Here is a 13,817-nt window from a genome sequence, read left to right on the forward strand (position 1 = left end):
AAAAAACGGTAGTTTTGTTTGGGCTTGTACAGGTAAATCGCTACCTGCCAGGTGTCAATTTTTTCACCTTTTTCTGGCTAAAGTAGTCCATAACTTCTGAATCTGCCCAGAGCCGGTGACTACACTATGACTACGCACTGCGTGTATCTTTCCTGAATCAGAATCCGTTTAGAAAGTCTGCGTCCAGCTGCGACTCTGGCATTGCGAAGCAAAACACTGAAACAACTCAGGGTAAAATATATCAAAATACCGACACAATTTCATACAAACCAACAAAAAATACTAACTGTAGCGCTCACGGTTCTGTGGCGGTTAAACTTGGAACAAACAAAAATTTTTTTTTCAGTTTTTAAATTATTTGTATTTAAGCAAATACATTAAAATAAAGATAAAAAATTAAATAAAATATATTTAAAAAAAATTGTCTTCATTGAAAAAAAATTTTTTTTTCACTTTGATACCCTTTAAAAAGGCGAATAAGTGGGCTTGCCCCATTGTCCAATACATATGTACATTTTACAACAATTACCTGTCAAATGGCGTTTAAATTATTCAGCGATCTTGTTTTGTTCAAAAGGTATGATTTTTGCAAAGTAAAATGAGAAAACGCGCTACTGTGCGTCGATCTGCTTGTTAAATAATTAATTGAATTCGAACTTCGCTAAATTAAGCCCATCCGAATTGTTTTTGTTTTTCGAACATACCTCAGGGAATTGGACGGGAACAAAATGTTTGACTTAAAGGGTAGTGTGCAATACCGAAAATTCAATATTTTATACGACATATCAACATATCGTGGCTTATTCTATCAATATATACGAACAGTTGATAAATAAATGAACAAAGTTTAAAACATGGCCATTAAAAAAAAAAAGGAACAAAAAAAGAAACCGAATGTTAAAAAAACTAAAAAGGACATTCAGTCTTTTAAAAAAGATGTGGAAACTGATAATCATAAAATTTCAGTTGAAGAACTATTGGACCGCTTAAAAACCGATCGGAATATGGTGGGTCATCCTTAAAATTACTATGAAGAGGTATTTTACTAATTATTTCCTTACAGGGACTTTCTCACTTGGAAGCCAAGCTAAGGCTGGAACTTTATGGTGCCAATGTACTTACACCAACGCCTCCAACACCAAAGTGGATAGTTTTTTTGAAAATAATGTTTGGCGGATTTGCAATACTTCTTTGGGTAGGATCTGGTCTTTGCTTGATTGGATATTTGATACAATTATATACGCAACGAGATCCCCCAGATGATAATCTTTATTTAGGTTTGGCTCTAGCCGTACTTGTGATACTTACTGGACTATTTACATACTTTCAGGTAAATATTGAAGTATTATTTCTATAATTCTAACACTTCGATTTCGAGTTACTTTTGCTTTTATTTCACTGATTTTTCCTTGCTAAGCCCTGTCTGTCCCTGTCGCACTCGTTATGCTCACCCTGCTTGCCGAAGTCAGTGTTCCGATGTCTCGTTGTCTTGTTGTGATCGCTTCCAGGTCATGCGTCGATCGAATTTTGGACTTAGCTTGATTTTCCCGTCGGTTTCTCCGCTTGTCAAAACTCTGAAATTTTCTGGTCGCGTGCAAAAATCTAAGTCCCGGAAGTCAGTGTGGCCGTTGGTTTTGTTCTCAGGAAACCCTCCCTGTGGGATTTTATCGGGGTGATTACTTCTTGGTATTTTCCGTGCCGTGATCGTGGTTTGTGTCCTGGCTTCGGCGGGAAACTCAATTATTTTCCTAGCTTATTCGATAGTTTTGGTTGCCACTTAGGGCTAACTTAAATTAATCAATTTATCGCCGCTTAAAACTACTGCAGTATATATACTTAAAACTATTGATGGGGAACTTAAACTATTTACTTAATCCTACTTATTTACATAAAATAATGATAGAAAAATGTGAATCTTCACACCCCTCTTTACTTCGGGGCGGGTGAGAAAATGGTTACGCGCCCGCTTTTGGAGAGATGGATCCGAAACTGTCTGCCGTCGATCCTTTCCTGGCGTCGGATGTTCCTGGTTCGTCGTAGTCTTATTTCCCCTCCTATCCGGGTTCGCAGTATTTGTGGGATCCTCCGTCAGCCGTCTCCACTCACCACTAGTCCGGGGCCACTGCCATGGAGGGTCCTGGTTGTTCAACCGGTCCGGATCTCGGTGCTGGCTCAGGGGAGATATCAGTGGATGAGTTTCTCCTCGACAGGGTGACTCGGAGGCGCTGATTGGGGCTTCCTGGGTATTCGACCTCCCGTACGGCTCCACATGGGATCTCCTCCCTGGTCTGATGGCCCGTTTCCAGCCTCTGTCGATGGATCCTGGCCCTGGTTCCATTGTACCGGCGTCTCCGCTTCATTGCCACCTGCGGTTGTGCGAAGTAATGCCTGCTGTTAGACGATCAAGTCTTGGACGGCGTTCACGCAATGCAATAGGTATTCCGGTAATAGTCGGACGCAAGAGGAACGTACAGAAATAAATGCATCGATACGTGCACAAATGGCACAGCTTCGCGCTCCACAAAGATCACCTCAAGCCCGACAAAATAATAGAGAAAGACGAGCCGCAAATGAAAACTTGAATAGCGCTTCATTAGCATACAATCCTGAAACAAGGATCGTACCAGCGTTGTTATTGGTTCATTGTCTGTTGTATGTCAGCATTGCAATGCACTGAAGTTTCGGTTGGAAACCCCCGGCTTATGCTGTGCAGGTGGCAAAATTAAATTGCCAGTTTTGGCTCATTCACCAGGGCCATTGTATTCGCTACTATATGGAAATTCAGCCCAGTCAAACAGTTTCCTAAAGCTTGCATAAAAATATAACGGATGCTTTCCAATTACGTCATTTGGAGTCAAGGTTTTGCATCAATCATGCTACAATCCAAGTTATAAGGTAATGGCGTCTTTTTATTATCAAAATGAACAACTCACATTTTTTCGAAATTGCATTCCAACATTCAGATTCAAGGGCAAATTCACAACCGAGCGGTTATCAATGCATTTGAGAGGGTGAAAGGCCCCATGTGCTGTTAAGCATCTGCTTGGATGCATATAGCGCTATTATGGCCTGTTTTACCCTCTACTACATTGGCCTTCCACGTCAGCTTGCTGTCAAGTACAATACCGAGGTAATTGACTTGTGATTTCGGGGTTAGCCAGGTTTTATTAATTTTTGGGGGATCCATTGCGGCACCATGTATCTCTTGATGAAGAGAATGAGGTCGGTCTTATCCGCATTGATATTGGGTCCTACCTTTTTCGCCCACTCACATATCTCCCTGAGCGTTGTTTCCATGATCGAGCTGAGGGTTGATGTTGGTCGCTTCTAGGCGATCCATTATTGCGCCCGTGCTAACATTTTTGAATGCACCAGATATATCCACGAACACTCCAAGTGCATATTCCTTATTGTTTAGGGCTCTCTCAATGGTGGCTACCAACGAATGTAGTGCCGTCTCCACTGATTTTCCCTTCGTGTAGGCATGCTGGTTGGTCAACAGTAGTCTCACTACATCGTTCCTGATGTATAAGTCCCGCAGCTTTTCCAACGATTTAAGTAGAAATGAGGTCTGTAATCCTTGGGGCTTACATGGCTGCACTTTCCTGGAGCTTATTCGCATCGGGTACCTCTGTGCATCCTGGGAAATGCGCATGCATTAGTGCTGTTAGGGCCTCTTCCCTGCCCTCATTCCACTGTCCATCGTCGCGTTTGAGCTGACTTTGTATGGTTGACTGCTTCGATAGCAGCTTCCGGAGTCTAGCCGTTTCTGGGGCAGTCCCTATATTGAAGCCGAAGTTTCTGCATGAGTTTCTCTGCGCTTTCTGTATTTTCTTCTTGTAGTCCCTTAGTAGGACTAGACTAGGACTATGTAAGTTAGATTTAAGGCGGTACGATGGTTACATTTATTTCCCGTCACCAAACCGTACTCATATCACCATTGGAAGGCGTACTCACATCTCAATTGGAAGGCGAGCTCACACGGACACGGAAATTTACCACGAAGAAGTGGTCACATGACCATGCGCTGCATTATAGCGAGCGAGAGAGCATTCGATCGTGCTATAAAAAAATCCCCGAAAATTGGCACGCGCCCAAAGGAAAAAGCGAGCCATGCTTCCGATGCCACAAACTTCGAGAAGCCAAAACTGAACCGCGAAAACTTCGCGAAGCCAAGTTAAAGTTTTAGTTTCCAAGATGTGGTCGATTGACGCTGAAGGAAATTTGCGAGCTGGAAAGGGCGTTTGCCACTCCGAGTGCGGGAGTGAAATCTACGGAGCACCGGATTTCTGGCCAAGAGACGCCCCCCGGGAGACCCGCCCCACCTAAAGGCGAAGAGTGAGACCCAGCCGTGGAGTGACACTGAAGAAACGGACACCACGAGGAAGGAGACCCAGCCGTCGAGTGACGCTGACAACAAGGAGACCAGAAAGATTTGGGAAACGGTTGAGCCGGCGCAGGACCAACGGCGGAGCACCCACCTTTCTACCACGTTTTTTTTTATTTATTTATTTATTATCAACAATACGAACTCACTAACACAAAAAAAAAAGAAAAGGACAGGGCAAGGGTCCGCGATTGTGCGGTACGGCCGCAAAGCATAGCATTGCTTCGCACAACGGTAAGCCGCTCATCCAGTCTCCTCCCTCCCCGATCTCTCCAGTGCCTTGAGTGATCTCATCAGTTGGGCAGCGCCGCCTCCATATCCGCCGCCTCCCATAACCTCGGGTCCGCCAGCATCAGCGGCACCAGCGTATCCACACTGATGGCTGCACCTGCTATCGCCTCCAGCTTGTCCCTTTCCATCCGAAGGAAGGCATTTAGCCTTGCTGCTATCACCTTTTCGAACACCTTGCCAGTGGTGTCGGTAAGGTAGGTAGGCCTGCTGCCTGGCTTAGCCAGTAGCAAGAGCTTTTGCTTCTTCCATCTCTCCGGAAAGGTACCCTCCTGGAGGCATCTGGCGTATAGGGGGGCGAACTCCTTTGAAGCGCGATAGCCAGCTTCTGGGCCCTGTTAGGTACTGCGTCCGGCCCAGACGCCTTCTTGGGGCGAACGCTCCTTCCCGTTCGGATCCGCACTGGGCTGCGTCATCACCACCGGGGCTCCCCTCGGGACAGTGCCTGCACTATGGAGTCCAGGGCTTGCGGGTCCGAAGGAGCCGTGCTGCCTGCTTTCAGCCCTTTGACCACCAATCTGTAGGCGCCACCCCAGGGGTCGTTTTCCGGCTCGTCGCAGAGCCGCAGAAAGCATTTTCTCTTTGCCTCCTTTATGGCAAATTTTAGAGCCCTCCTAGCCAGTTTGTAGGCTTCGCTGCACTCGACCAGTCGTGAGGAGCCACGTGCCCGGGTCATTTGCCTCCGACCATGAAGGCACTTGGACCGGAGATCGGATCTCGTCGCTCCACCAGAACGTTGGCCATTGGTTCCTCGGACGTGTCCCTCTCAGCCGCACGCTCTGGTCCCAGGCATGCTCCAGGGCTGCTGCGATCTGGTTTGCAGCCTCGTTAGCTTCACCCAGCGCCTCAGCTGACATGCCGTCCACTGTGTATAGGATCGCCTCGTGGTCCCTTCCGGTATAAGCGTCGCTGACTCCCCAGCTAGCGTCGTGGAAAATTCCGCTGCTCACAAAGGTCAGGTCGATTATTGAGGCGGCTCCTGCTCTGGCAAACGTGTGCCTCATCCCGTCGTTGAGGAGGACTACGTCCGTCGAGGCAAATGCCTCCAGCACCGCGCGTCCCCTGGCGTCTGTGGAGACGGATCCCCACTCGAGGGGCGTTGAAATCGCCTCCGGCTACAACCTTGGCCCGCATATCGCTGCATAGGTTGTCCAGGATCCTGCTGAATGCTTCCAGCCGGAGACTGGGAGCCAAGTAGCAGCTGTAAATGCAAAAGCCGCTAACTTCCGCCCGCACAAATCCATCGGCTGCCAGGATGTTGGACATCCGCCGCTGTCCGTCGCCACAGAGCCAAAGGGGAGCGGTCCTCCGCCCATGGCTCTCACCCGTTCTGCCTCGAAGTTAAATTGGCCGGCAATAGCGGCGCAGACCTCCTTCTTCGAGGTGATAGAGTCAGTGTTCCGTACCTCCAGAACCAGCACTTTCGTGTCCTCCGTCGACGCACGCACAGTCGCGGAGTCACCGAGCACCCTCTCGATGCTCTCCTTCATATCCTCGGGGCTCTCAACACTCCCTTTGGCCAGGTTGCCGTTGTTGGTGCGCCGAACCTTGGAGACACAGGCGTCCAGGTCCGACAACTGCTTGTCGTCCCTCCTGGTCACCATGGCTAGTACCACGCTGTAGGATTTGCCGTTTGCTTGCACGATGACAGCATCGGGTCGTCCATGGCGCGCTGCCCTCGGCTTTTTGGCGACTACCCTCCATTGACCAGTGGGCTTTGCGAGGTTCTCGAGGATCCGGGTGTGTGCCTCCGGGGGCTCCGAATGGGCTCCTTGGGTCTTTCTCCGGGGCTTCCTGGGCCCTTTCACTCTTCCCTGCTGCTGCCGTACGCCGGCTGGTGTAGGGGCACGCACAGGTGCGGGTAGTTCCGGCCAGTTTGGCTGACTAAGCCTACGCCAAGGCTCTGTTTGGGCTGTAGCCTCTTTCTTCCCGACGGTCGCTGTCTGCTGTTCCTTGTCGGCGCTGCGTGTGCTCTGGGCGCATTTTGGGCACAGACTGGTCCCGACCTCGCACTCCTGCCTTTCTTTGGAACCCGCGGCTGCCGCTCTGCTCGCCGCAAGAATGCTCGCATGAAGCGCCTTCATTTTGGCAAACAGCTCCCTCGTGGAGACGGGAATGTGGCGCGTCGTCTTATGCATCATCTTCGTGGAGACTTTCTGCAGCAGCTTCCCCAGCTCCTGGAGATCCTGCAGGCTGGCTGCCTCCTCTGACGCCTTGCTCCTCTTGGCCGGTCACTATTAAATAAGCTAACTTTAATATAAAGAAACAACCGAAATATTATTATGAAACATAAAATCGCACTAACATAAAGCCACGATCAGACAAACCTTGCACTGAGAGAAATTAATAAAACACATTCACGAAATTTCATTTTGCAAGACGTCGATGCACTATGTTTATTACATATCAAGTGGATACAAGCACGTGCTTGTTCTGTTAGCAGTTAGTAGGCGCGAAGGAAAAAAAAAAAGGATGCGAGGAAACTACAACTGGCGTGCTGCCGGATTGGTTGCTTGCATGCGTACTAAGTGGGTTAAGACTGAAGTTTTTAGTTTTGGGATGTTATCAACATTAGATATTATTGTGTACAAATCGTTATAATTTGCACAGAGGACTCTAAAGGGTTCATGCAGTTCAAAGGGTGTTCTACAGTGGGGCAAAACTAATGGTAAAAAGGATCTAACCTCTATTTTGCATCCCAGTTTAAACCGCGTAAAGCGATAAGTAAGAAGTTCTTTTGAACCGATTCTATGCGTTTACTGTGGACGATATACTGAGGGCTCCAAACACAGGATCCATATTCTAAGTTAGGACGAACAAGTGAAGTATATAACGTTTTTGTAATATAGGTGTAATTGGCAAAGAGTTTGATGAGGAAAAGTTTCGGTTTTAGAACAGGACACAATAACAACACAGGCGGATAGAGTTAAACATATTTATTCATTATTTGCTTCCGAATCGATGTGAATATATAGCGACGTAGTAGTAGCGGCAGCGGCGGCTTAAAAACTTTTGTCTTTTTTCCCCGATCTTTTATCCAAAACTGAAGTGGCGTCCCTTCTAGAGATCGTACATGACATTTGATACATTTATATCGGTACATCGATAAAGTCTACTGATAGTTAACAAAGGAAATAATCGGATAGTTATATATCATATATTTATATAGTTAAATGAAATTAAACTTAAATTATGGCGGCAACAATAGGGGTCATGAAATTCCTTCGACCACCGTTTTATGAAACCAAGCACACCCCTGGCTTTATTCACCATGCACGAAATATGATCGATAAAGTCAAGTTTAGGATCCAGACGGACACACAAATCATCAACTATGTTAATTTTTTCCAAAGAGCGGCAGTTCAGCGTATAAGTTGCAGGCTTAGGAACGACACGAGAGAATGTCATTAAACAGAAGTGTGAAGTGAATTTAAGAAACAAATTAATAGCCACCTTTCATACACTTTATATGTATGAAATCGAAATCATAGCATTTAATAAAAACCGAGAAAGCTTCCTTTCTTTGATTTTAAATGTAAATATATTCTGAACAAACATAAAGTAATGTAAATTTGCATTAATTTACCTATTACATATTGTATCTACATTTTTACACTTACAGTTTAACATTCACAGCTTTGCATTGTTCTCTATCAGGCCTGTTCTAGTTTCCACTCGGAAGTGAATTTGATAACATTTGCGGATTTCCCTTTAACATAAGCGAATTTCCCTTGATGATTTAGGGACCTTTTGTAAAATTTCGCATTGGTGGCTTTTGTTCCCAAGGAATATCAGCTGGCCGGTATAGACAAACGCGTTTATTTTGCCTGAGTTTTGTCAATACGGGGCTAATAAGATTTTGGCCCGCACTGGCGTCCAACCTAAGTACGTTTATGGGTTACTAGTTCATCACATAAAATTAAAGGTACAAGCATTCTTGGCCGTAAAATGTTAATTTGAAATATTTCAAATTTTAGTCATCTGTTTTCGGCGTAGTACTGGAAAAGTTCGATAAGAAGTATTCAAAAACTTATGCGGATGTCAGCTGTTTTGCCCGTCCCAATTCAGCCTTTATGTTGCCTCTGGCAATATCATTTTTTCCATAAATAAGATGAAAATCTCAACCTGCGCTTGATTTTTATGCTTCCTCCTAATAGAAATTGTCAATTAAATAAACTTTTGGGCGTTATTTTTAAATTAAATTGCGGGTGTTAGTCAGGTGTTCTTAGGTAGTGTTGTCAAATTTTTTACAAATAGTGCTGTAAAATGCAGATCATAAAAGAGTTGCTGAGGTCAAGGAAAAAAATACCCTTTACATCACGCACAGTTTATACAATAATATTGGAGATATTTTGAACAAAACTATTTTTTTAGCAAAGGTTAATAATAGTTCTTATAATAAAAGACCAATTAGTACAACGATTGTTTAAAATTAACATGAAACATATTCCAGCGCTTATTTTTTTGTACGCTGACAACCCTTAAATAGTCCCTCTCAAATACGAAACAGCGGCGGCGGATTTGCAATAATGTTGAAGGTTAGAATCGAACCGATTTTAAGGTGCACCCACAAAATAATTATTTAAAAATCAAGTATGTTAGTATTAATTAATTCAATTATGCAATAATGTTCCCAAAACTTCAAGGAATAAAATACAATTATCATTTGTAATTTTCATAATCGCATTGTATTTTAAAATAATTAATTTCTGATTTTGCGGATTTGAATCCGCCGGCCAAATGGCACACGGAAAGTTTCCGAACGTTTCGCCTGCAAATTAAGTGAAGTGAATACTAAAACAGGTCAGGGAAATCCGAATCCGAATAAATTTTGCGGAAGTGGAAACTTGAACAGGCCTGTATATCTACCGATAGTTTCTATGACAGCTATATGATAGAGTCGCGCAATTTTCATAAAATGAAAACCGAAATTTTTAAGTAATAGAAAATGCTACTATCTTAAAGTATATGAAAATTTATTAAATAACAGCGACGTTCTAATTTTTATACCCTGGACGGGTATAATTTTAGTCATACTATATAGTACATATTTTACTATACTATACAGATTTGATTTTTTATTTTTGAGGTGGGTTAACTCTTTGGTAAACCAGGAGGCTTATTTGATGTAGACGGACAGTATAACGGAACACATTCAGTAAAAAATGAATTCATAGCACTCTAAACAAGAAAGGAAGCTAACTTCGGCACGCCGAAGTTTGTATACCCTTGCAGATTGGTTTTGAGGTTTATATTATAGATTTAAATGCTGAAAATGTAACGGCGCCATCTAGGAAGTATCAGCGCAGTTCCAATCTGGGTGCAGATGTCAGGGGCATGTGTCAGCGATCGGCTGCGACCCGAAGGAGGGTGAGAGCTAGGGAGAGGGATCTCGCGTTTTTGGCAGCAGAGCGAATAAGTTCGACTTCAAGAATAAAATTAACGAATAAAGTTCGAAAAAGTCACGCGAGTGGAAGCTGTTTTTTTTCCTACGCGTTGCCGCTGCCAAAACAAGAAGAAGTTAAAAAAAAAAGCCTTAGGAAGGAAAAGTGGTTTCCAGTTTTTAAGATCCCCAACAAGCTCAGCGCTGAGTCCCCCAGGGTGAGTTGTGGTAAAAGGAAATAATAGGGAAAAAGTATATTAAAATTGAAAAAATCTATACAGGGCCCGGCGCTTAATAAAAGCCCAACTTTTTATCACCTTTTCGGCGAAGAAAGTGTACTCATTGGATGAAAAAGTAGCGGAGCCTAACCTAACCGCCTAAAACATAGCTACAGATCCCAACAACACCGCCAACGCAGCAGCACGCCGATAAAAGGGATTGGAGGAGCCCCTCAGCCCCTTGCCCCCGAATCTTCACTGTTGGTTTCTTTTCTTTGGGTCGGAGCATAGCCAGCATAGTGAGGGAAGCATAGAAATTTGCAGCAACAACAAAAAATAGCGGGATGAGCGGCGACTAGCGGCGATTCTTTCTTTGTGGTTGTTCAAACATGAACACGGTTTTAGATAAGAAGCATCTGTTAGCGATTAAGTCTCAGCAGCAGAGCACGGCCTAGCACTTGTATGTGCATATCGATCTATTAATACAACCGCCACTTGAGCCTATGTAACAAGTAACCCGAAATATGACCTCCTGCGAGCGGTCTGGGTTTGTTTAAGATATGTTCTTTCGGGGTGACTGTTTGCACCCTTATCGTACTTAAAATATTTCTCACGATCGGGAACTGTCCGATGCGTGGGTCTAAAACTAAGATCTACAATGTACATTCTCATGTTAGCTATATAAGCTAGGGTTTGAATGGAATAAAATCAGTTTCTTACAAAAACTCAGCATATGAAGACTTCTAATTTATTTGGGGTTTTCATTTTGGTCCTTCGACCGCTCTGTAACTTTCCCCCTTGTGGTAAGAGGTTCAGAGTTATAAATCAGCACCTTAAAATATTAAGGCTGCAAAAATAATTATCTCTTGTTTCCCCCCACCCGTGGTAAGGAACAGAGTATAAAATAAAAACAAAAAGACACAAAAGAGTCTTTTATGTTTTAAATTGAAGCACCATTTAGGTTGCTGTAATACCATGGAAGAAATGGTAAGGCGTGCTGGAGCCAATAATATCAGTAGAAAATGTGCTTAAAGAAAAAGTAAAAAGTGCATAAAATTATGTTATGGTATTTGAAATGGCCAACATATACCATATATATGCAAAAGGATAAAAAAAAGAGTCCTTCTTGTTAAAAAAAAAAAAGTGGTCGAGGAATCGACAAAATTAAAAAATAAATATAACAAATATTTATTGTGGGCGTTTTTTCGAGGCCTAAAACATCGAAAAGTCGCGGTAGTGAAAAAAAAGGACCTATCGTGACAAAATTAATTTAAAAAAAAAAACACAATAATAAAAAAGTTTTTTGGTGGTCGTGAAAACGATAATTCAAAAGGTCAAAAAAGAGTCCCTTTTGTTTTTAAACAAAAAATAATTTTTTCCAACTCCATTGGTTGGTTTTTTTTAAAATTAAAGGACAATAAGAGTCCTTATTAATATTTTTTTCCAACTCCATTGGTTGGTTTTTTTGTAAATGCCAGAAATGGCAACCAGAAAATAAGAATAAAACAATTTTCTGGGGTCGAGAAATCGACTAAGATATTGTGTGGAAGTTACCCAGCCCTTGACGGAGAAAAGGAGAAGGAGAGACGACCTCACGGCAGCAACTACAAATAAGTCTGCAACAACAACGACGGCCGCAGCGACGATACAGAAACAGGCGGCATCAGGAAATCATCCTACAACAAACAACGGCGGCAGCGACGACAGCAGCAGCAAAAACAACAACATCAACACTAAAGACGACGGCGGCGCGGCAGAAGCAGCAGCTAAGTCAACTTAATTAAAATTCGTTTTTATAATAATTTTTTGATTTTGTAAAAAAAAAAAGAATTTATAAATATTGCACTAAAAAAAAAAAAGAAAGTTCAATCAGCAGTTACTTAACGCAATATTCCCCCGGCAGGACCTCACTTCGGAGGTATTTATAAAGCTGGAGTTAAAGTCATAAAGTCAGTTTCAATACCAATTGTTTAATATAAAGGAAATTGTTCAAAAATAATAGAAAATATAAATACAAGCGGATAAACTAATTTTGATGAATTAAAAATTAAAAGTTTAAAAGAAATAAAATTGTACATGTATTAAGCCATGATACGGGCAGCGCCTAAAGAGGGATCCTCCCCTCAAGGCCCGGTATGATGCTGTCATCCAAGAGTACCTTGAATTAGGTCACATGGCGGAGGTTCCGTCGACTAGCAGTTCCGCCACATACTACCTTCCTCATCATGGGGTTCTAAAGCCCGAAAGCACCACCACTAAGGTCCGAGTGGTTTTTAATGCGTCGAGCCCCTCCGCAAACGGAACCAGCCTGAATGACATTCTATATGCGGGCCCGGTCTTACAATCCGACCGCACGATTCAAATCCTAAAGTGGAGGTACTTTAGGTTCGTCTTCAATGCCGACATCGAAAAGATGTATCGCCAAATTTGGGTAGATCCCCAGCATACTTCTTTCCAGCGCATCCTGTTCCGCAATTCCAATGGGGAACTCCGCGACTACGAGCTGAAGACGGTTACCTTCGGAGTCAATTGTGCCCCGTTCTTAGCGATCCGTGTCCTCCAGAAACTCGCCGACGACGAGGAGTCAAGGTATCCTCAGGCGAGTCATATTATCCGTCATTTTATGTACGTCGACGACGTTCTCGCAGGGGCAGACTCCAAAATCGAAGCGAAGGTGGCTATCCGTGAGCTCCAGGGTGCCCTGGGTTCGGCAGGGTTCCCACTGAGGAAATGGACGTCCAATAGCAAGGACATTCTGGCCAACATCCAAAGTGACCATCTCCTGCGCGCTGATTTCCTCGAGATCGACGCAGAGAGCACGGCTAAGACTCTCGGCGTACGCTGGAAAGCGACGTCTGATGAGTTCTTTTTCATTCCGCCCGAATTGACCGCGGGATCATCGTTCACGAAGCGACAGGTCCTATCCCAGATTGCCAAGTTATTTGATCCAGCGGGCTGGCTCGCCCCCTTCATCGTCCAGGCAAAAATGTTCATGCAGGAAATTTGGCTCCAAGATCTAGCGTGGGACGATGACCTCCCTCGATATTTCTGCCAGAGATGGGTTGACTTCCTGGGACACTACTCTGCTCTCGATCAGATCCGCATTCCCCGATGGGTCGCGTTCCGACCCCATTTGAAGATCGAGCATCATGGGTTCTGCGACGCCTCGCAGAAGGCGTATGGCGCCGCCATTTACGTCCGGGTGGAGGCTGGGGCCACTGTGATGGTGAATCTGCTAACGGCAAAAACGAGGGTTGCCCCAGTCAAAACGGTGTCGCTTCCGCGGCTCGAGTTATGCGGGGCATTGCTACTGTCCGAAATGGCCAGCGCCATTCTTCCAAAGATGCCCGGGCCTGCGTCCGCCCTGTACTGTTGGACTGACTCCACGATTGTGCTCGCTTGGTTGCATAGGCCGGCGTGTCACTGGACAACTTTCGTGGCCAATCGGGTGACCAAGATTACCCAATTCACTCAGGTCGAGAGATGGGCACATGTCCGCTCCGAACATAACCCGGCCGATCTTGCCAGCCGGGGGGTAGGG

The 13,817-nt window shown here is 44.5% G+C and overlaps 1 protein-coding gene across 1 annotated transcript in view; it reads left to right on the forward strand.

The window, feature by feature from the left end:
* Positions 1 to 806: 806 nt before the first annotated feature.
* JYalpha overlaps positions 807 to 13,817 on the forward strand; it is a 165,981-nt gene continuing 152,970 nt past the window's right edge. Inside the window, exons 1-2 of the mRNA XM_041776486.2 lie at positions 807 to 1,007; positions 1,064 to 1,330. Of these exons, the coding sequence (XP_041632420.1) occupies positions 855 to 1,007; positions 1,064 to 1,330 (420 nt within the window). The 5' untranslated portion in view covers positions 807 to 854. The remainder of the gene's footprint in view (positions 1,008 to 1,063; positions 1,331 to 13,817) is intronic.

Source organism: Drosophila kikkawai, chromosome 3L, assembly GCF_030179895.1.
Source record: "Drosophila kikkawai strain 14028-0561.14 chromosome 3L, DkikHiC1v2, whole genome shotgun sequence".
NCBI classification, from domain to species: domain Eukaryota; kingdom Metazoa; phylum Arthropoda; class Insecta; order Diptera; family Drosophilidae; genus Drosophila; species Drosophila kikkawai.